The sequence below is a fragment of the Pongo abelii genome, chromosome 7 (genome assembly GCF_028885655.2).
Source record: "Pongo abelii isolate AG06213 chromosome 7, NHGRI_mPonAbe1-v2.0_pri, whole genome shotgun sequence".
In the NCBI taxonomy this organism is placed as follows: domain Eukaryota; kingdom Metazoa; phylum Chordata; class Mammalia; order Primates; family Hominidae; genus Pongo; species Pongo abelii.
Genome location: NC_071992.2, coordinates 88,851,276 through 88,873,571, shown reverse-complemented (window position 1 = coordinate 88,873,571; position 22,296 = coordinate 88,851,276). Strand labels below are relative to the sequence as shown.

At 36.6% G+C, this 22,296-nt stretch overlaps 1 protein-coding gene across 22 annotated transcripts in view; it reads left to right on the top strand.

The window, feature by feature from the left end:
• STAU2 (staufen double-stranded RNA binding protein 2) overlaps positions 1–22,296 on the top strand; it is a 331,631-nt gene that overhangs the window by 31,397 nt on the left and 277,938 nt on the right. For 4 of the 22 annotated variants that reach the window (XM_054560824.2, XM_054560819.2, XM_054560827.2 and 1 more), the window contains exons 1-2: positions 3,686–3,801; positions 6,374–6,504. In XM_054560824.2, coding sequence (XP_054416799.1) covers positions 3,795–3,801; positions 6,374–6,504 — 138 coding nt within the window. In that variant the 5' untranslated portion in view covers positions 3,686–3,794. 22 annotated transcript variants of the gene reach the window in all.

Sequence of the window (22,296 nt, the reverse complement as noted above, 5' to 3'; positions counted from 1 at the left end):
TCTTTTTTTTTTTTTGACAGTCTCACTCTGTTGCCCAGGCTGGAGTGTAGTGGTGCCATCTTGGTTCACTGCAACTTCCGCCTCCCAGGTTCAAGTGATTCTGGTGCCTCAGCCTCCCAAATAGCTGGGACTACAGGCATTTGCCACCATGCCTGGCTGATTTTTGTATTTTTAAGAGAGACAGGGTTTCACCATGTTGGCCAGGCTTTCACCATGTTGGCCAGGCTCTTTAACATTCTTTTGAACAGGTATATTTACTCAAGAAATTATGTGAATTAATTGTGTGTACCTTTGCCCTTTTTTCCTATTGGCTTAAAAAAATTGATTTATAGTATCTTTTTATTTTATGAATGTTAACAGTTTGTCTTCACTTTTTTTTTTTTTTTTTTTTTTTTTGAGACGGAGTCTCACTCTGTTGCCCAGGGTGGAGTGCAGTAGTGCAATCTTGGCTCCACTTGCAGCCACCACCTCCTGGGTTCAAGTGATTCTCTTGCCTCAGCCTCCTGAGTAGCTGGGATTACGGGCATCCGCCATCATGCCTGGCTAATTTGTATATTTTTGTAGAGACTGGTTTCACCATGTTGGCCAGGCTGGTGTGGAACTCCTGACCTCAGGTGATCTGCCCGCCTTGACCTCCCAAAGTGCTGGGATTCCAGACGTAAGCCACCACGCCTAGCCTTTCTTCACATATTGCAAGTATTTCTTCTGTATACAAAAACTAACTCAAAATGGCTTAGACTCTTTTTTAGTGTCATATGTGTCATGTTTTACTTTAGAGAAGTTTTATATTTTTATGTTGTTAACTATCAGTTTTTGCCTTTATGGCTTCTAGGTTCCTTTTCATATCTAGGAAGGCCTTCTGTGTTACAAGAGTGTGACAGATATTTAACTAATTTCTGTTAGTTTTTTGTGAAATTTTTGTATTTTGCACTTTAATATTTCTGAAATTTATCTTTGTTTGTGTGAGAGAGGAACTTAAGTTTTTTCCTAATGGACAGACTGTTAAAAATGGAGCAGTTTGATGCCTGGGTAGTTCGTCGATAATTTTGCTTGGACAGCCTTATGTTAGGGTCTAATTTGAAAATAGAAGGTTTATTTTAGTTAATAGCTGGGGACATATCTGTCACATTGCTCCTAGAAGGCAAGAGCCCACGAAAGGGTCCTTTGCTCTTTTGACTTTTTTCTTTCTTATTTTACTTGGGAATTAGGATGAGTTCCCTCCAATAGCAGAGAATAGAGAAAGGGGAACCAGTAAAGAGACATAGAAACTGTGTTTAAGGCCAAGCGTGGTGGCTCACGCCTGTAATCCCAGGACTTTGGGAGGCCGAGGTGAGCGGATCACCCGAGGTCGGGAGTTCGAGACCAGCCTGACCAATATGGAGAAACCCCGTCTCTACTGAAAATACAAAATTAGCCGGGCGTGGTGGCGCATGCCTGTAATTCCAGCTACTCGGGAGGCTGAGGCAGGAGAATCACCTGAACCCAGGAGGTGGAGGTTGCGGTGAGCCGAGATTGCGCCCTTGCACTACAGCCTGGGCAACAAGAGTGAAACTCTGTCTCAAAAAAAAAAAAAAAAAAGGAGGGAAACTGTGTTCAAGTCATTTCTGGGACCAAGGATGGAAAGGGTTCTTTGGAATGATTTGCCTTGCGAAGAAGTGAGGTACTAGCAACAGTTCTGGCTGGAACTGTTTAAAAACAGAAACTGTTTAAAACTGTTTAAAAAGAGTTCTGGCTGGAACTACTTTAAAAAATGCTACTTTAAGTTCTGGTTTAGGAAACTTTTGGTGTTCTAGTGAATTCTGGTCACATAGTTTTATTCTGTTTTTTCTCATGCATTCTGTATTCTGCCAGTGTTCTGCTTGCATTTGCTAGAAAGTTATGTTGTTTTATGTGCTTTCTCCTGCGTCTATACTCCTTGAAAAGCTTGGACTGTCTTTCTCTCACGTTCCCTTGTTACCTAAGTGAATTTTTGCTTTCCTTATCTAATTACCACCTCTTAAAACTTGCCTTTCCATACACCCTTTGTCTAAGGAGTTTTTGTAACAGCCTTATTATAGTACTTATCATATTGTGATTTATTGTGTTTGTCTATTGTCTGTGTCTGTTTCTTCTATCAGACTGTGAACTCCTTTGGGGACAGATCATTTTGCCTGTGAGCTACATTATTTTGTAGCTTGTTCAATGACTTGAACACAGTTGCTATGTTTTTTCACTGGTTCCTACACATAGAAATGAACAGGCAAAATGAAGATTCAAATTCCAGAGTCCAGGACATTTTGTGAAGACATAAAAATAGAGTGAATCTAAAAATAGAGTATATTTATGTTTTTGTTGGATATGCAAATACTGTTATTATAAATATGTATTTTACCAGTGTTTCTTATCGAAGTTGTAAGTTATATCTAACCAAGTTTCATATCAGTGAAGGTAGAATATTTCCTAGCACACATAAACCTTTAATATAGTTTATATCATATTTGAGAATTTTTCAGTGGAAACAAACGTAATGGGTTTATAAGTCAGTGGAAAAAATAATAACAAATACATGCTTTTCACAGACTGCTTACAGAAATATATTTGTTTTTTGTTTTGTTTTGTTTTGAGAGAGGATCTCACTCTGTCACCCAGGCTGGATTGCAGTCTGGAACTCCTGGGCTCAAGCAATCCTTCTATCTCAGCCTTCTGAGTATCAAGGATTACAGGCATGTGCCGTGACATATCGCTAATATTTTTATTTTTTTATAGAGACGAGGTCTCACTATGTTGTCCAGGCTGTTCTTATACCCCTGGCCTTAAGTGATCCTCCCGCCTCTGCCTCCCAGTGTACTGGGATTACAGATGTGAGCCACTACGCCCAGCCAAGAAGTATATTTGTATGAGTAAAATCAATTTATCATAACAATATTTTAACTAAGAATATTTTTACTTAGTTTTATAAGCTCTTTTTTCATGACTTTTTATGTCACTGTTTTAATATTTGATGATAGTGTAATTGTTTTAACAAATGTTTAAATCAGAATAGTAATGAATTTTTAATCATTGTTAACAGTGTTTGGTATTATCTCATTCAATCCATACAATTATCCAGTGAGATAAGAAGTATTATCTCTATTTTAGTTTGTGGGAAAGTGAGATTTAAGTACTTTCTCAAGGTCACACAGATATTAGTAAGTGACAGAGATATCCAAAACAGGCTCTTAACTGTCATGTGGCAGTTGCTCTTTCAGAGTGGCAGAGTCTGAGATTGTGAATCCATTTTTATTAATTTTATTTACTTCTAAGTAGGTCTCTACTACTATTCCAGCCACCAAATTGACTTGAAGCCTATTTCAAAATATCTTCAGTAATAACATCTATAGGTCTTTGAAAATGTATACCTATGTAACATTATGTGCATTTCTCACTTTTTTGCGCTATTGACTTCTCTAAAAAAGATTTATATAACTTGTTTATGTGTCTCAGATTTTATAGACCAGTTTGTTTTTATAGATGCTCTATCCAAATTTTGGTGTAATTTAGAAGTTATTGGTATATTACTGAGCTCTCTGTCAAGTAAGAATCCTATTAAGATTTCTCATTAAATAAATGAACAACTATTTGTTTTAATCCCTTTTTAAAATAAAACATTACAACTATGACTATTTCCTAATTTATCAACTTTAAACATTTTGATTTTAATTATGAAGCTTTATCAAAGTGGGATCTTGGACACTTCTCACACTAAAACTTCAGTCACCCATTAAAATGTGTTATTGGATTCATGTTAACTTTTATGAAGCAGGAAGTCAGAATTAATGGAATGTAAGTTTTATACCATGTTATTTGTTAACATTTCCCTTTAGAGGATTTAGATTAGGTTTTCATACCAAATGGGTTCATTATAAATGAACCATTTAAATCGCTTTTTAATATGTTTAGAACCTATGCTATTAGCAATTTTCATAGTATAAAATTTTCACACTATGTTTGTGTGCTTCTAATATTTTTTGCATTGTAACAGCTGAATATGCAGCATTACTGAATTATGAAAATTACACAGTGGTGGCATAAATGCTATTTGCGTTATGCAAAATTGGCTGATTTTTATCAGACTTCAATATTTTCTCATTTTTAACCTATCATTCTGCTTTTGCTTTTTGATATTAAATTGGCTGTGCTGTCTGTTGCACTTGAATTCATGCAATGGTATGCAAAAGCCAAAACTGATTATCGTCTCAGGTTACCTTGTATTTTCTTACAACGACTGACTTTCCAAATTGAACAGGATGTTTTATAAAATTTGTATGATATGCAATGGAATAGATAAAATGCAGGTTTTCTCAAAACTGTCTTGGCTTTTGTCTTTTTTGTACTTTTCCCAAAAGTAATAATTACTAGTTTTTTTTTTTTAGTTTGCAAGCCCCTTACAATGGCTTAATTGTAGAATCTACTGTCAGCTGTCTTGGCCCTACAATTGGTTGCTTAGATTCTCTTTCTTTTTACTTAGGTCTTACCAGGTGCTTATGTAGTTTTCTTATAAAATAGTTTCTTAATCATAATTTTCACAGTCAAGCCATTGTACAAATTATTGGGCCTGTTAAGAGTATTAGAAATGTAAAAGAATATTATTTTTAATATTAAACTTTGGCCTAGGAAGTTTGTAGATGAAGTTCCTAAAGCCAGCCATTTTCATTCATTTTAAGTATTCTTGTGACTACAATTGAACTGTATTTATTGTGACTATAGTTTAAATGAGCAGGAAGTAATCCACTTGCATGTTTTATGCTTAGATTTTAAAATATTTTTTGGCATTTTTTATGGGAAGTGAAAGAAAAAAGTAATTAAATGTGTCTATAAATGAGAGAAAGGAAAAATATAGGATAAAATAATGTGGTATTAGAAAAATATTCTGAAGCTATAATAGTACCTTGTATTTGCGATATAGTTTAGAAAACCATATCATACATTTACAACTCTTAATCTCACAACAACTTTGGGACTTAAGCAGGATACGTTTATTTCTCTCATTTTATAGAAAGAGCAGAAGGCTTAGTGAGTTTAAGTAAAATCATTGAGATCTTGACAGTTAGAGAGGACTTCCTAAGCAAGACGTAAAAAGCACAGACCATAAAAGGAAAAGTTTATAACTATAATACAAAAAAAAAAAAAAAAAAGGATGGAAGCCTGTAGTTCAGCTACTTGGGAGGCTGAGTAGGGAGAATAGCTTGAACCCAGGGTTTGAGTCCAGCCTGGGCAACATAGTGAGACTCTGTCTCTGAACAAGAAAAAACCCAAACAAACATAAAATAGTAGTGGAGAAAAATATCCAAAGAACAATAATGGGATACTATTTGTCAAATATCAAATTATCAGAAATTAAAATACTTGGTTATATTCCATGTTTTCGAGCTTGAAGAGAAATGGTAGGGGAAGGTAATTTGGTACAGTCATTTTGAGAGCTATTTGACAGCATGCTCTCTTTAAGAGTGAAGAATTGGAAACAACCCAGTGTCTCAGTAGAGGAGTGGATTAAAAAACTGGTGCAATATTGTAATAGAAATTCTATGGTAATTAAAATTAATGTGCTAGATCTATATAAGTAAAAGTCTTGAGAACACAATGAAGAGTGAAGAAAGTAAACTGTGAGAATGTTTATTATAATACTATAATACCATTTATGTGAGTTTAGAACCACACACATCAATACTCTAAAAGATATAAGGAACTTAACAGGAATGGAATACCACCTATTTTTTTTTTTTTTTTTAATAAGAGTTAAACATGGAACATGGTTAATAAGCACTGGGTGTTAGGTACATGGGCACTTGTTAAATTATTCTTTTTACAACTTTGAAAATTTATTTAAAAAAACAGAAAGGGGAGTTAATTTGTTTAGAGTTACTGAAAAATTGTAGTTGGAAGAGCTAATACTTAAACTTAGGACCTGATTCCCAAGTCTAGAGCTTTTTTTAACATACTATGTCATAATGAGAAGGAAAAAAATTGAGATGAAAGGATCAAGAAGGTAGACAAAATTTAATTTCGTAGTAATAAGAACCAGGAAACGTATGTGTTTCTAGTAAATTTTTTGAGGGGAAAGGAAAGTTTATAAGATAAAAAATTATTATAATTTTACTTTAAAATCTTTAAGCATGCTGTTATATACATAGAACAACTTAGGTACTTAGGAAAAATTTTACCTTAATTTATTGTTTAAAATGTGATACATATTTCTGTTGCATGTAATGGAAGACATTAGGTAATTTGAATTTTTAAAATACAAAATTCATGAAAATAATTTAAATATACAATCTGCCTTCAAAGTCAAAACTAGTTTTTCTTCCATTTTGTAAAGTCATTCTTCACAAAAACTTTATAGCCTTTTTATTTACAGCTTCTCTCCAAGATAAAATGGCAAACCCAAAAGAGAAAACTGCAATGTGTCTGGTAAATGAGTTAGCCCGTTTCAATAGAGTCCAACCCCAGTATAAACTTCTGAATGAAAGAGGGCCTGCTCATTCAAAGGTAAGGTTATGAAGAGAGGTGGTGAGACATACTTATCAAACTAACAGATTTATCATCTCAGATTTTAATTGTGCTTTATTTTGGGGAGTGGGGGTTTGGCAGATGGCTTGAAGGCTTTTAGTTCTACATTAATATTTCAAAGTATGTAACTAAACTATTTTGTAGCTCACTGTGGTTTACAATGCTCTTTTAGATATAGTACTTCATATAAATCTTAATAAAACCACATGATATATGGATTTTTGATTTCCATTTTGTAAATTAAATTCAGGCACAGGAAAGTTAAGTGACTTGCTTAATAGTTCGTAAGTGCCAGTGCCAGTACTTGAATATATTTTCTTTGGCTCCCAAGTATGTGTGCTTTCCATTAAATCACAGTTGCTAAAGTAGAAATGGAGACAGAGTAAATATACCAACAGTTACCTAGTGAGACATCTTTTCCAATGTGGTATTTAATTCTAACATTAATCATTTATAAAAGTTGTATATACCACTGTTCTTATTATCTCTGCATTCACTTACATTGTTTTTTTAAATGGAAAGCAATTTTTATTTATATATAGCTGTATACATTTATGTTTGCATATATACATGTTACAAATCTACAACTAATGCATTTATATTTGAGCTCTATTCAATTGCTTACAATATCTTAGTTGTGCATAATTTTCTATGGCACATTTAAATCTTGGCTATTGGAGATTATCATAATGATCATAAAATTTGTATATAATGTGGCAGCATTTGTTCTCTAAGGGTTGATTAATCTTCTTAAAGCAACTGGCTATTAGGTTATTTGCATCCTGGCATCTCCTACAAACTAAGGAAAATAAGAGGAAACTATAATTTGTCGATTTTGTTTTCTATTAGTGGTTTTTATGAAGGATTTGGGGCAACAATTTAATTTGTTCATATCTTTTGTTCTTGCTTTAGCAGAAAAAATAGTTGTAGCCTTGGTCTACCTTTCCAGGTATATGTCCTGACTCTCTGACTCATTCTGCCCTTAATCATGTTGAACTGTTTGCATTTCTCAGAATGCTTTATGTTCTTTTCACATCTCTCTGCCTTTGCCTCAGTTGTAGCGTCTTTCTGCCTTGAAGGTCCTTTTGCCCTTATTCATTGTTGAGCACTCAGCTCCATGTTACATCTTCCACACATTTGTGAAACCTCTGATTCCTCTACTGGGGCCTCCAGTGGGACCTATAGTTCTCTGTGGTAGCAGTGACTGTGTTATAGTACAGTAATATATGTTGGTCATTAGTTTTGTGCTAGACTGAGCTTATTTTTGGGTGTGTATTTTACTCTTCTACATTTCTTGATCCCTGTAGTATATACTCTTTGCTCCTCATTGCCAATTCCAGGTGTTCTTCCTTAAGACAATCCCCCAGTTTTGAGTTTCATGTTAGCAGACACACTTCTCACGTTCCCTCATGATAGTCACTTACGTCTGGGTGATTCCATCACATTTCTTATGGCTCACTTTCACTCTCTTCAGCATTCCCCATTTTAATTTTTGGTGATTTCAACACTTAAATAGATGATTGTTCCAGCATGTTGACCTTTCAGTTTCTTTGACATCTCCGGTGATCTTGTTCTCTACTCTCCTTCAGCCACTCATGCCTATAATCACATTCTTGACCTTATCATTACCAATAACTGCATAATGTTAATTTCAATCTTTCATCTTTCTGTGACACTTGCCTCTTAACTTTCTAGTTCATTCCCTCTAGTAATTTGACTTCCACAGTCCTTTCATACTGCAGATCCATTGATTCTGCCACCTTTTTACTCTTCCTCTCTTTCCCCAGTCCTCACATAGCTCTTTAACCTGCTTAAATGTTGTGTGCCTTTTATGTAGGTACCCTCAGCTGACTTGCCCACCTCCTCCATTGTGTCCTGGATCCCAACCCATTTCACCTCTTCAAGGCCATTTCTCCAGTTTTGCTTCTTCTGCCTTCTTCTCCCAAGAGTGAAGAGCCAGACTACTCTTAACAGTTAGTAACATTATCCCTGTCCTCTATATATGGTAAAGGAAGGCCAGGCTACCTGGGAAGTTTCTGGAGGACCCTTAGGAGGATTTGGTTTTCATTAAGATTCTTTAGGAATCCATTGTAATTTTTGGAAGAGTTTATGAACTGACCTTGTATCTATCTCCTTGTCTCACTGCTGGCGTTTTAAAGGCTAAACAGGTTTGTTGTGATGAAAGTAGATGACAGTGAGTCTCTTCTCATTTCTTGATAGTCCCAGGATTCCCTTGGTTTTAAGGAGATTTGGAGATCACTTTTGCCAACCTGTGCCTGTTGCTGTAGGTGCTTTGGTGATACACCACCCCCCTTAGCCTGTAGCTTGCTTATTTTTAAAAAGAGTACTAGAATAATTGGCATGTTCTTGAGTGAAACATGATATTTATGAGTTTACATAATAATATAGTTAATATTAATCCTAATTGGCTAAGTCTGGATCCTTTTTGTGAAAAGCAAAATCATTTTCATTCATGCATGTCTATCAGTGGCCTTTAGGTGAGACATAAAATGTATTTTAATGAAATTAATGATGATCTCTGTAAGAAAAATTTAAACCTAGTTTCAACTCATTAATTTTCTTGGGGCTGGGCGTGGTGACTCATGCCTGTAATCCCAAAACTTTAGGAGGCCAAGGCGGGAGGGTCACTTGAGGTCAGGAGTTTGAGAACAGCCTGGCCAACATGGCGAAACCCCTCTCTACTAAAAATACAAAAATTAGCCGGGGTGTGGTGGTGCGTGCCTATAATCCCACCTACTCGGGAGGCTGAGGCAGGAGAATTGCTTGAACCCGGGAGGTGGAGGTTGCAGTGAGCCAAGATCACACCACTGCACTCCAGTTTGGGCTACAGAGTGAGACTCGGTCTCAAAAAAATTTTTTTTTTCTTGGTACATTAATTATATGGCAATTCACACACACACTACACATATGCTGACATATGTGATAAGTGGTTCTCAACTTCGGCTGTTAATTGGAATCATTTTGGGAGCTTTAAAAAATGCTTATGCCTGAGTCTCATCCCCTTAATTTAATCGGTCTTGGGTGAAGCCCACACATCAGGAATTTTTTAAAGCTCTGAAATGACTCAAAAGTACAACCAGAGTTTGGAAACACAGGACAGAGGTTAATGTCTTCAGTATGGTATGGAATTGTCTTCTCTTATATCATGCTGACAGGTAGTGACCTGTCTTACGTTTACATGCTTTCTTCTTTCCCCCGTGAGTATCACAAATTCTGAACAACTTTGAATACGTGACTATTAAAAAAATAATTATTTTAGTCTTTGCCTTGTCTTCTTTTATTTTCTGCTCAGTTTTTAATTGAACTCTGAAACAAGTTAGTATACCTTATAATAATGGGAGTTATTGTAATATTGGTTTATTTCCTAGGTACCTGTATACAGTTATTTTTTCTGCAGATTATTGTTTTGGTTTGCTCAAATCTTGAAAGAAGGCTGTTTTAATTAGGATATGAGGAAGAGAGCCATGAATAACATAAAATGATATTTTCTTCTTTTCCATTATTTTCCTATTCTGATAATTTGTTGGTAGGCCTGGCTAAGTTTCAAGTAAATTGCACTAGTGCTGATACTTTGAGATGGTTTACTTTGGAATGGGTATCACTGAGGGAGGCAATGTCATCCACTGGCCCTTAAGCCAAGTAGTCTTTAAAAAAAAATCTTTGCTAGAGTTGCCTAGCTTGATCTTTGCCCTTCATCGCCCAGCTTATGTGGCCTTGAACAACTAATTTAAAGTCTCAGTTTTCTTATCTGTAAATGGAATAATATAATACCTCATGAAGTGGTATAATGGAGTGACGATTCGTAAGTTCTTAAGCATTGTGTTGATGATGGAGGTACCCAAATAATTATATCATTACTTATTAGTCATATATAGGACTAAAACAACCCCTTAGTAAGAGGTCTGTTGAGTATTTACTATGTGACAGGTACTGTTCCTGCACTGAAAATAAATAAGGTGCATATCATGCTGTTAGGAGTTTTGTCTCATAACATTCATTATGAAACCCACAACATCTTAAGATCTTACTTTTGCCTGTAATCCCAGCACTTTGGGAGGCCAAGGTGGGCAGATTATGAGGTCGGGAGATTGAGACCATCCTGGTCAAAATGGTGAAACCGTGTCTCTACTAAAACTACAAAAATCAGCTGGGCCTGGTGGCGTGAGCCTTTAGTCCCAGCTACTTGGGAGGCTGAGGCAGGCGAATTGCTTGAACCTGGGAGGTGGAGGTTGCTGTGAGCTGAGATCGCGCCACTGCACTCCAGCCTGGCCGCAGAGGGAGACTCCGTCTCAAAAAACAAACAAACAAAAATCTTCTAATTTATTATGAAAAATTTGAAATAGATACCAACATTGAATATTTTGCCAAGATAAATTTATTTACCATCCCCTACCCACTTTTTTCAACTAAAGTTTTTAAAAGAACTATGTCTGTTCACTCATAAGTGCTTTGGTATGCATCTGTAACTGATAAGGACCTTTAAAAAAATTGCCCACTACACCGTCATTATGAGTAGATTAATAAGCCCAAATATTATGTAATACATGGTCTGTATCCATCTTTTTTTAAATCAGACTTAGAGATGTCTTTCTACATTTGGTTTGTTCAAATAGGGTCCAAACAAGGATCATGTATTACATTTGGTAGCAATGTCTCTTTGGTCTCTTTTATTTATTAATACTAACACTCTTTTTATTCCCATCCCCTCTTTTCCTATGACATTGATTTGTTGGAGAAATAGAGTAATTTGTCCTATAAAATGTTCTACATCTTGAATTTGGCTGATTGTATGTAGGGATTGTTATATGAGGGGATTTCATCAATTGATGAGTATTGGGCTAGAGCAGAGATTTTGAGCTGTAGGATGTGCCTCTTGAATATATAATTTTCAGGCATGATGAAATCATCATTTTCTTTCTATGTACATTTGCAGTGGAAGTATAGGATAAGAGAGTGAGGATAGTGGAAGGGAAATGTAGTAAAGAGTCATGAGAGAGAAAATACTAAAAAAATGGGAGAACATTTTTTGAAGCAATGCAAACTGACTTCTTTCATAATTTAGCCCATGCCAAAAGTATTATTTCTGCTTTATATCTATGTGGAAAAAAAAGAACAAACATTTCCAGTGTCCCACAACATTTCTTCGTTCCTTGTTGTAATCATCTCTCTTTGTACCTGGGACCTCACACAGCTACTAATCTGCTTTCTGTGACTATAGATTAGTTTGCAGTTTCTAAAACTATATAAATGTAATCATACAGTGGTATGTACTCCTACCAGACTATTTTCACTTAGCATAGTTATTTTGAGTTTGCTCATGTTTTGTGTGTGTCAGTATTTCTTCCTTTTTATTATTGAGGAGTAGTCCATTATGTGGATATAGCACACTTTGTTTTTTGGACATTTATCTGTTGATGGATATTTTGATTGTTTTTAGCTTTTTGCTATTATAATAAAGCTAATTTGAACATCTATATACAAGTCTTCATATAGACATTGTATTAGTCCATTCTTGTATTGCTATAAATACTTGAGACTGGCTAATTTATAAGAAAAGAGGTTTAGTTAGCTCATGGTTCTGCAGGCTCTACAGGAAGCATAGCAGCATCTGCTTTTGGGGGGGCCTCAGGATGCTTCCAATCATGGTGGAAGTAAAAGGCATGTCATATGGTAAAAGCAGGAGCAATGTGGGGATTGGGGGGGTCCCACACACTTTTATATGACCAGATCTCATGATAACTCACTATTGTGAGGACAGTACCAAGGGATGGCGCTAAACCATTCATGAGAAATCCACCCCCATGATCCAGTCCCCAGACCCCACCTCCAACACTGGGGATTACAATCCAACATGAAATTTGGGTAGGGATGCAGACCCAAACCATATCAGGCATATATTACCTTTTCTCTTTCTCTATTTTATTTTCTCTGTTTCTTTGGTAATAAGAGTGCCAGGAACATATAGCAGGTGCATGTTTAACTTTTTAAGACATTGCCAAATTTTTTGCAAAAGTAGTTGTACCATTTTACATTCCCCTCAGCGGTGTATGAGAGTTCCAGTTTTTCTGCCCTCTTGCCTACAGGTTATATAGTCAGCCTTTCTAATTTTAGCCATTCTAATAGGTATGTGGTGAAATCTCATTGTGGTTTCAGTTTGCACTTCTGTAGTGACTGATAATGCTGGCCATCTTTCTGTGTGTTTGTCATCAGTGTATACCTTTAGTGAAGTGTCTGTTCAGATCTTTGCCCATTGTTTTTTATTGGGTTTGTTTTATTTTTCAGTTTTGGGACGTTCTTTGTTCTGTTGTTTGGTGCATACGTTTATAATTGTCTTATCTTCTTGGTGAATTAACCCTTTTATCAATAGTAATGTTCTTTGTCTCTTTTTTAATTAAAAAATTATTTTTAATTTTTGTGGATACATAGTAGGTATATATATTTGTGAGGTATATATATTTATGAGGTACATGAGATATTTTGGTATACCCAATGCATACAACGTATTTGGTATGTTGCATGTACCAAAATAGCTATGTGAAGAAAAATAACAAACATTTCCATTGTCCCACAAAATTTTCTCATTCCTTGTTGTAATCATCTCTCTTTGTACCTGAGACCCCAGGCAGCTACTAATCTTTTTTCACATAGATTAAACACGTAATGCATAATAATCACATAATGGAAATTGGGTATCCAAAGCCTCAAGCATTTATCCTTTGTGTTACAAACAATCTAGTTATACTCTTTTAGTTATTTTAAAGTGTAAAATTAAATTATTATTGACTATAGTCCCCCTATGTGCTGTCAAATACTAGGTCTTATCCATTCTTTCTAACTAATTTTTTTTTGGTACCCATTAACCATCTTCCCATCCCCTCAACCTCCCTGCTACCTTTCCCAGTCTCTAGTAACCATCCTTCTATTCTCTATCTCTGTGAATTCAATTGTTTTGATTTTTAGACCTCACAAATAAGTGAGAACATGCAATTTTGTCTCTCTGTGTCTGGCTTATTTCACTTAACATAGTGACCTCCAGTTCTATCCATGTTATTGCAAATGACAGGATCTCATTCTTTTTTATGGCTGAATAGTACTCCATTGTGTATAAATACCACTCTTTATCCATTCATCTATTGATGGACACTTAGGTTGATTCCAAATCTTAGCTATCGTAAGCACTCCTAACAAACATGGGAGTGTAGATATCTTTTTTTTTTTTTTTTTTAATTGATATCTTTTCAATATACTGATTTCTTTTCTTTTGGGAATATACCCAGCAGTGGGATTGCTGGATTGTATGGTAGTTCTATTTTTAGTTTTTTGAGGAACCTCCAAACTGTTCTCCATAGTGGTTGTACTAATTTACATTCTTGCTAACAACGTATGAGGGTACCCTTTTCTCCACATCCTTGCCAGCATTTATTATTGCCTGACTTTTGGATAAAAGCCATTTTAACTTGAGCAAGATGATATCTCAGTGTAGTTTTGATTTGCATTTCTCTGATGATCAGCGATGTTGAGCACCTTTTCATATACCCGTTTGTTGTTTAAATTGGATTATTAGATTTTTTTCCTGTAGAGTTATTTGAGCTTCTTACATATTCTGATTATTAATACCTTGTCAGATGGATAGTTTGCACATATTTCTCTCCCATTCTGTGGGTTGTTTCTTCACTTTGTTGACTGTTTCCTTTGCTGTGCAGAAGGTTTTTAACTTGATGTGATCCTATTTGTCCATTGTTGCTTTGGTTGCCTGTGCTTGTGGGGTATTACTCAAGAAATGTTTGCCCACTCCAGCGTCCTGAAGATTTTCCCCAGTGTTGTCTTGTAATAGTTTCATAGTTTGAGGTCTTAGATTTAAGTCTTTAATCCATTTTGATTTGATTTTTTTGTGTATGGCAATAGATAGGGGTCTAGTTTCATTTTTCTGCATACGGATATCTAGCTTTCCCATTACCATTTATTGAAGAGATTGTCTTTTCCCCAGTGTATGTTCTTGACACTATTGTCAAAAATGAGTTCATTGTAGGTGTGTGGATTTGTTTCTAGATTCTCTGTTCTGTTCCATTGGTCTGTGTGTTTATTTTTATGTAGTACCATGTTGTTTTGGTTTTTATAGCTCTGTAGTGTAATTTGAAGTCAGATAATGTGGTCCCTCCAGTTACGTTCTTTTTGCTCAGGATAGCTTTGGCTATTCTGGGTCTTTTGTGATTCCATATAAATTTTAGGATTTTTTTTCTATTTCTTTGAAGAATGTCATTGATATTTTGATAGGGAATGCGTTGAGTCAGTAGGTTGCTTTGATTCTTCCAATTTATTTTTTCGTGTCCTCTTCAGTTTCTTTCATCAGTGTTTTATAATTTTCATTGTAGAGATCATTCACTTCCTTGGTTGAGTTAATTCCTAGGTATTAAATTTTATTTAAGGCTATTATAAATGGGATTACTTTTTTGATTTCTTTTTCAGATTGTTCACTGTTGGCATATAGAAATGCTACTGATTTAGTATATTTATTTTGTATCCTGCAACTTTACTAAATTTGTTTATCTGTTCTAATAGTTTTTTGTTGGAGTCTTTAGGTTTTTTTAAGTATAAGATCATATCATCTGCAAACAATGATAATTTGACTTCTTCTTTTCCAATTTGGATGCCCTTTGTTTCTCTTGTCTGATTGCTCTAGCTAGTACTTTCAGTATTATGTTGAATAACAGTGGTGAAAGTGGGCATCTTTGTTGTGTTACAGACCTAAGAGGAAAGGCTTTCAGTTTTTCCCCATTCATTATGATACTAGTTGTGGATCTGTCATATATGGCTTTTATTATGTTCAGGCATGTTCCTTTTATACCGAGTTATTTGAGGGTTTTTATCACGAAGTGATGTTGAACTTTATCAGATGCTTTTTTGGCATCAATCGAAACGTATGGTTTTTGTCCTTCATTTTGTTGATGTGTTGTATCACATTGATTGATTTGTGTGTGTTGAGCCATCCTTGCATCCCTGTGATAAATCCCACTTGGTCGTAATGAATGATCTTTTAAATGTATTGTTGGATTAGGTTTGCTAGTATTTTGTTGAGGGTTTTTGCAACAATATTCATTGGAGGTATTGGTCTGTAGGTTTCTTTTTTTTTTTTTTTTGATGTGTGTTTGGTTTTTGGTATCAGGGTAATACTGGCCTCATAGAATGAGTTTGGGAGCATTCTGTCCTCCTCTGTTTTTCAGAATAGTTTGAGTAGGATTGGTGTTAGTTCCACTTTAAATATTTGGTAGAATTCAGCAGTAAAGCTGTTGGGTCCCGGCCTTTTCTTTACTGGGAAGCTTTTCATTACTGCTTTGATCTCCTCACTTGTTATTGGTCTGCTCAGGTTTTGGATTTCTTCCTGGTTCAATCTTTGTAGGGTGTATGTGTCTAGGAATTTGTCTGTTTCTTCAAGATTTTTCAATTTTTTGGCATATAGTTGCTCACAGTAGTCGCTAATGATCCTTTGAATTTCTGTTGTATCTGTTGCAATGTCTCCTTTTTCATCTCTGGTTTTATTTACTTGGGCCTTCTTTCTTTTTTTCTTAGTCTGGCTAAACATTTGTCAGTTTTGTTTATCTTCTCAAACACCAACTTTTTGTTCTATTGATCTTGTATAATTTTTTCATTTCAAATTCATTTATTTCTGCTCTGATCTTTATTATTTCTTCTACTAATTTTGAGTTTAGTTTGCTCTTATTTTTCTAGTTCTTTAAGGTGCATTGTTAGATCATTTGAAATTTTTCCACTTTTTTGATGTAGGTGTTTATAGCTATAAGCCTCCCTCTGAGTACCACCTTTGCTGTATCCCATAGGCTTTGGTTTATCATTTGTTTCAAGACATTTTTCAATTCCCTCCTTAATTTCTTCATTGAAATGGTCATTCAGGAGCATATTGTTTAATTCTCATGTGTTTGTGTAGTTTCCAAAATTCCTCTTGTTATTGATCTGTAGTTTTATTCCATTGTGGTCAGTGAAGATGCTTGATATTATTTTAGGTTTTCATTCTTTTTTCTTTTCCTCTCTCTTTTTTTTTTTAATGTTTTAAGACTCGTTTTGTGACCTAACATGGTTTATCCTTGAGAATGATCCATGTGTCGAGGAGAAAAATGTGTATTCTGCAGCCATTGGATGAAATGTGTAAATATCTACTAGATCCATTTTCTCTATAGTATAGAATAACTCTGATGTTTCTTTGTTGATTTTCTTTCTGGGATATCTGTGCAATGCTGAAAGTGGGGTGTTGAAGTATCCATCTGTTATTGTATTGGGGTCTGTCTTTCTCTTTAGCTCTAATAATATTTGCTTTATGTATCTGAGTGCTCCAGTGTTGGTTGCATATATATTTGCAATTATTATATCCTGTTGCTGAATTGACCCCTTTATCATTATATAATGACCTTTTTTTTGGTCTCTCCTTACAGTTTTTGTCTTGAAATCTGTACTACTTTTTCTGATATGAGGATAGCTGTGTCTGCTCTTTTTTGGTTTCCGTTGCCATGGAATATGTTTCTCCATCCCTCTCTTTTCTGTCTGTGTGTGTCTTCATAGGTGGGGTGTGTTTCTTGTAGGCAACAGATCATTGGATCTTGTTTGTTTCTCCATTCAGCCACTCTGTGTCTTTTGACTGGGGATTTAGTTCATTTACATTCAGTGTTATTATTGCTAAATAGGAACTTTCTCCTGCCATTTTGTTATTTGTTTTCTGGTGGTTTTCAGTCTTTTCTTCCTTCTTTCCTTTCTTCCTGTCTTCCTTTTAGTGAAAGTGATTTTCTGTGGTGGTATGCTTTAATTTCTTGCTTTTTATTTTTTTGTGTATCTGTTGTATGTTTTTTGATTTGAGGTTACTATGAGGTTTGCAAATACTATCTTTTTTAAATTAATTTTGTTTTTTGAGACAGAGTATTGCTCTGTCTCTCAGGCTGGAGTTCAGTGGCGTGATCTTGGCTCACTGCAATCTCTGCCTCCCAGGTTCAAGCAATTCTCATGCCTCAGCCTCCCAAGTAGCTGGGATTACATGTGTGCACCACCACCAAACCTGGCTAATTTTTGTATTTTTAGTAGAGATGGGGTTTCACCATGATGGCAAGGCTGGTCTCAAACTTCTGACCTCAAGCAATCCACCTGCCTCGGCCTCCCAAAGTACTGGGATTACAGGTGTGAGCCACTGCGCCGGTGCAAATACTAATACTTATAACCCATTATTTTAAACTGATGACAGCTTAACACAATTGCATAAACAAACTTGCAAAAAGAAAGTTAATTAAAACTCTACACTTTAACTTTGTCTCTGCTGCCAGCTTTTTAACTTTTTGTTGTTTCTCTTTATGTCTTATTACATTATTTCTTGAAAAGTTGTTGTAGCTATTATTTTTGATTTGTTCTTTATTTAGTCTTTCTACTTCAGTTAAGAGTAGTTTATACACTACAGGTACAGTGTTATACTCTTCTGTATTTTTCTGTATGCTTACCATTACCAGTGAGTTTTGTACCTTCAGATGATTTCTTCTTTCATTAATATCCTTTTCTTTCAGATTGAAGAACTCCCTTTAGCATTTCTTGTAGAACAAGTCTGGTGTTGATGAAATCCTTCGGCTTTTGTTTGTCTGGGAAAGACTTTATCTCTCCTTCATACTTAAAGGATATTTTCACCAGATATACTATTCTAGGTGAAAGTTTTTTTCCTTCAGCACTTAAAATATGTCTTGCCACACTCTCCTCACCTTTAAGGTTTCCACTGAAAAGTCCGCTGCCAATTAGCTGGGTATGGTGTTGCACGCCTGTAATCTCAGCTACTCGGGAGGCTGAGGCAGGATAATTGCCTGAACCTGGGAGGTGGAGGTTGCAGTGAGGCAAGATGGAATCACTGCACTCCAGCCTGGGTAACAGAGTGAGACTCTGTTACAAAACAAAAGAAAAGAAAAGAAAAGAAAAGAAAACAAAAAAAACAAACAACAAAACAGCCTGCTGCCAGTTGTATTGGAGATCCATTGTATGTTATTTATTTCTTTTTTTCTGGCTGTTTTTAGGATCCTTTCTTTATCTTTGACTTTTGGGAATTTGATTCTTAAATGCTTTGAGGTAGTCATCATTGGGTTAAATCTGCTTGATGTCCTATAACCTTCTTGTATTTGAATGTTGTTATCTTTCTGGTTTGGGAAATTCTCTGTTATTATCCCTTTGAATAAACTTTCTACTGTTCTCTCTTTTCCTACCTTTTCTTTAAGGCCAGTAAGTCTTAGATTTGCCCCTTTGAGGCTGTTTTCTAGATGTTTTTGGTGTGCCTCATAGCTTTTTAACTTTTTTTCTTTTGTCTTTTCTAACTGTGTAATTTCAAATAGCCTGTCTTCAAGCTCACTAATTCTTTCTTCTTAACCATTTCTGTTGTTAAGAGACTTTGATGTAGTCCTCATCATGTCAGTTGCATTTTTTTTTTTTTTTTTGAGACAGAGTCTTGCTCTGTCGCCCAGGCTGGAGTGCAGTGGCACAATCTTGGCTCACTGCAAGCTCCGCCTCCCAGGTTCACAGGTTCACGCCATTCTCCTGCCTCAGCCTCCTGAGTAGCTGGGACTACAGGTGCCCACCACCATGCCCGGCTAATTTTTTGTATTTTTTTAGTAGAGACGGGGTTTCACCATATTAGCCAGGATGGTCTCGATCTCCTGACCTCATGATCCACCCACCTCGGCCTCCCAAAGTGCTGGGATTACAGGCGTGAGCCACTGCACCCGGCCATCAGTTGCATTTTTAAACTCTGGAATATCAGCTTGATCCTTTTTAATTTTGATCTCTTTGTTAAATTTATCTGATAAGAATTCCAAATTCCCTTTCTGTGTTGTCTTGAATTTCTTTGAGTTTCCTCAAAACAGCTATTTTGAATTCTCTGCCTGAAAGGTCATATATCTCTGTTTTTCCAGGATTGATCCCTTGTGCTTTATATTAGTTCATTTGGTTAGGTCATGTTTTCCTGAATGGTGTCGTTGGTTGCAGATACCTTTTGGTGTCTGGGCTTTGAACAGTTAGGTATTTATTGTAGTCTTCAGAGTCTGAGCTTGTTTATGCCTGTCCTTGGGAAGGCTTTCCAGGAATTTGAAGGGACTTGGGCCCCAAGCCCAACAATGCCGTGGCTTTTGGAGACTTGTTAGAGGTACAGCCTTGGCAGCCTTGGATAAGATCTGGAAGAATTCTCAGGATTACCAGGCAGAGATTGTTGTTCTTTACTTTCTCCCAAACAAATGGAGTGCTAAGCCACTTGGAATTGGGCGTGTGGTGATGCAGGCACCTCTGTGGTCATCATCCCTGGGATTGCTCTGGGTCAGACCTGAAGCCAGCACAGCACTGGCCTTGCCCAAGGCCCTTCCCTTCAGGGTAGCGGGTTTTTCCCCGGGCTCCAGGTGTGTCCAGAGATGCTGTCTGAGAGCCAGGGATTGGAGTCAAAAACCTTAGCAATTTACCTGATGTTTTCTTCTATTGTGGCTAAGCTGGCACCCAATCCATAATACAAAATCCCTCCCACTCTTCCCTCTCCTTTCCACAGGCAGAGGAACCTCTCCTTGTGGCCACCAACACCACCACTGGTCCATGGGCTCATTCTTCAGGGCAGTGGGCTCCCTGAAGTAGATCGGGAAATGCTGTCCAGCGTAGGTGTGGACTTGGAGACCCCAAGAGCCTGCTTTTTGCTCTTCCCACTGTGGCTGAGCTGGTACCTAGGGCACAAGACAATGTTCCCTTTACTTTTCCGTCTGCTTTTCTTAAACAGGAGTCTTTCACAATAGCCACCACAGCTGGGAATGTGTTGGGTCACCCCTGAAGCCAGCCCATGTCGGAGCTCAGGGCCCACTGCATACTCCCTGGGTATCAGTGGTGATTATTCAGGACCCATTGGTTCTTTGGTCAGCAGGTAATGAATCCTGCTGGGATTGAGTACTTACCTTCAAGGCAGTGGGTTCCTTTCTGGCCCAGGATGTGTCTACAAATGTTATCTTGGAGCTAGGGCCTGGAATGGGGGCCTCACGGCTCTGCCTGGTGCCTTATCCTATGGTGGCTTAGCTGATATCCAAAATGCAAGACAAAGTTCTCTTTTTTCTTCATTCTCCTCTCCTTAAGCAGAAGGAAGTAGACGCTTTCGTTGCTACAAGTTGCACTTCCTGGGGTTAGGGGAGGGATGGCATAAGCACTCCCTTAGCCATTCCAGCTGGTGTCTCCCTAGGTTGCGTGCCATCCTAGTTCACTGGCTCTAAGCCCAGTCTCACACTAGGAGTTGCCTAGGAAGTACAGTCTCGTGTCCTAGACTGCCTTTCAAATTTATCTAGGACCCTGGACCACTTCAGCCTGTGGTAGCAAGTTTGCCATGAAATTCAAGTTCCAGCTACTATGATGGGCAATTCCCCAGCTAGTGCTGGTCCAAATCCTCCCTCCCTGTGTAGGTGCTGGCTGAGCCCAGCACATTTTGTCTGCTGTGACAGGGCAGCACTGAGTTTAATGTACTGTTTTCCAGTAGCTGTGCTCTCCTCCCTCAAAGTGTACAGATTTTCTCTCCACGCCACATGGCTGCTGCCGGGAGTGTGGGAGAGGATTGATGTTGGCGATTCAAGACTCTCCTACCCTCCTCAATGCCTCTTTTGGTGATATGAAGTTAAAGCCAGGCACTGTGATTGTTCACCTGATTTTTGTTTCTTGTAATGGTGCTTTTCTGTGTCCATAGTTGTTAACATTTGGTGTTCCACTGGGGGTGATGAATGGTATAGGCTTCTGTTCCACCATCTTGCTCTACCCTCCTCTATAATTTTACTCAACCCTCTTCTGTAACTTTACCCAATGAACATACTTTGTGTGTGGTCTGAATTCTTTGTATTTATTGAGACTTATTTTATGGCCCAGAATATGGTCTGTCTTGGTAAATGTCCTGTGAACAATTGAGAACAAGTGTATATTCTGCTTTTCTTAGTTGGAGTATTCTAACAGTGTTGATCAGATTGTGTTGGCTGATAGTGTTGTTCAACTGTACTATATTCTTGATTTTTTTTGCTTGTTATATCAGTTTTTGGTAAGGAGTATTGAATCTGACTTTAATTGTCAATTTTATAATGTAAGTTTTGTCAGTTTTTGCTTCATTTATTTAAGCTGTGTTATTAGGTACCTAAATGTTTAGGATATCAATGTCTTCTTAATTGCTTTCTTTATTCATGTGAAATGACCTTTGTTACCACTGGTAATAGTCTTTACTCTGGAATCCACTTAGTCTGATATTAATATAGCCATTCGAATTTCTCCTTGATTTATGTCAGTATATGTTTTTTGTCTTATTACTTTCAAACTATATGTGCTTTTATATTTGAAGTACAGTTTTTGTAGGTAGCATGTAGTTTGATTTTGCATTTTTATCTAGTTTGACAATCTCTGACTTTAAAATGGGGGCATTTACACCATTTTGTTCTAATTTTCACAACTAACCATGTGTTCTTATTAGCCTCATTTCACTAAAGAGATAAGAAACTGAGAGTTAGAAAGAATAATTAACTTCCTAGTGTTGTACATAGTAAATGGTCAAGCCATGGCTTAAATTCATAAGTGTGTCTCCAGCATTCCATCTTAAAACTACTACACTTTTTACTGTAGTAGGAATCTTAAGAGAGATTGTAGAAAAGCATAGGATTGCCTTGGAAATACTTATATTTTACAGAATGTTCATGTTGATGGTTTTACAGAATGTTCATGTTGATGGTGGTAAGA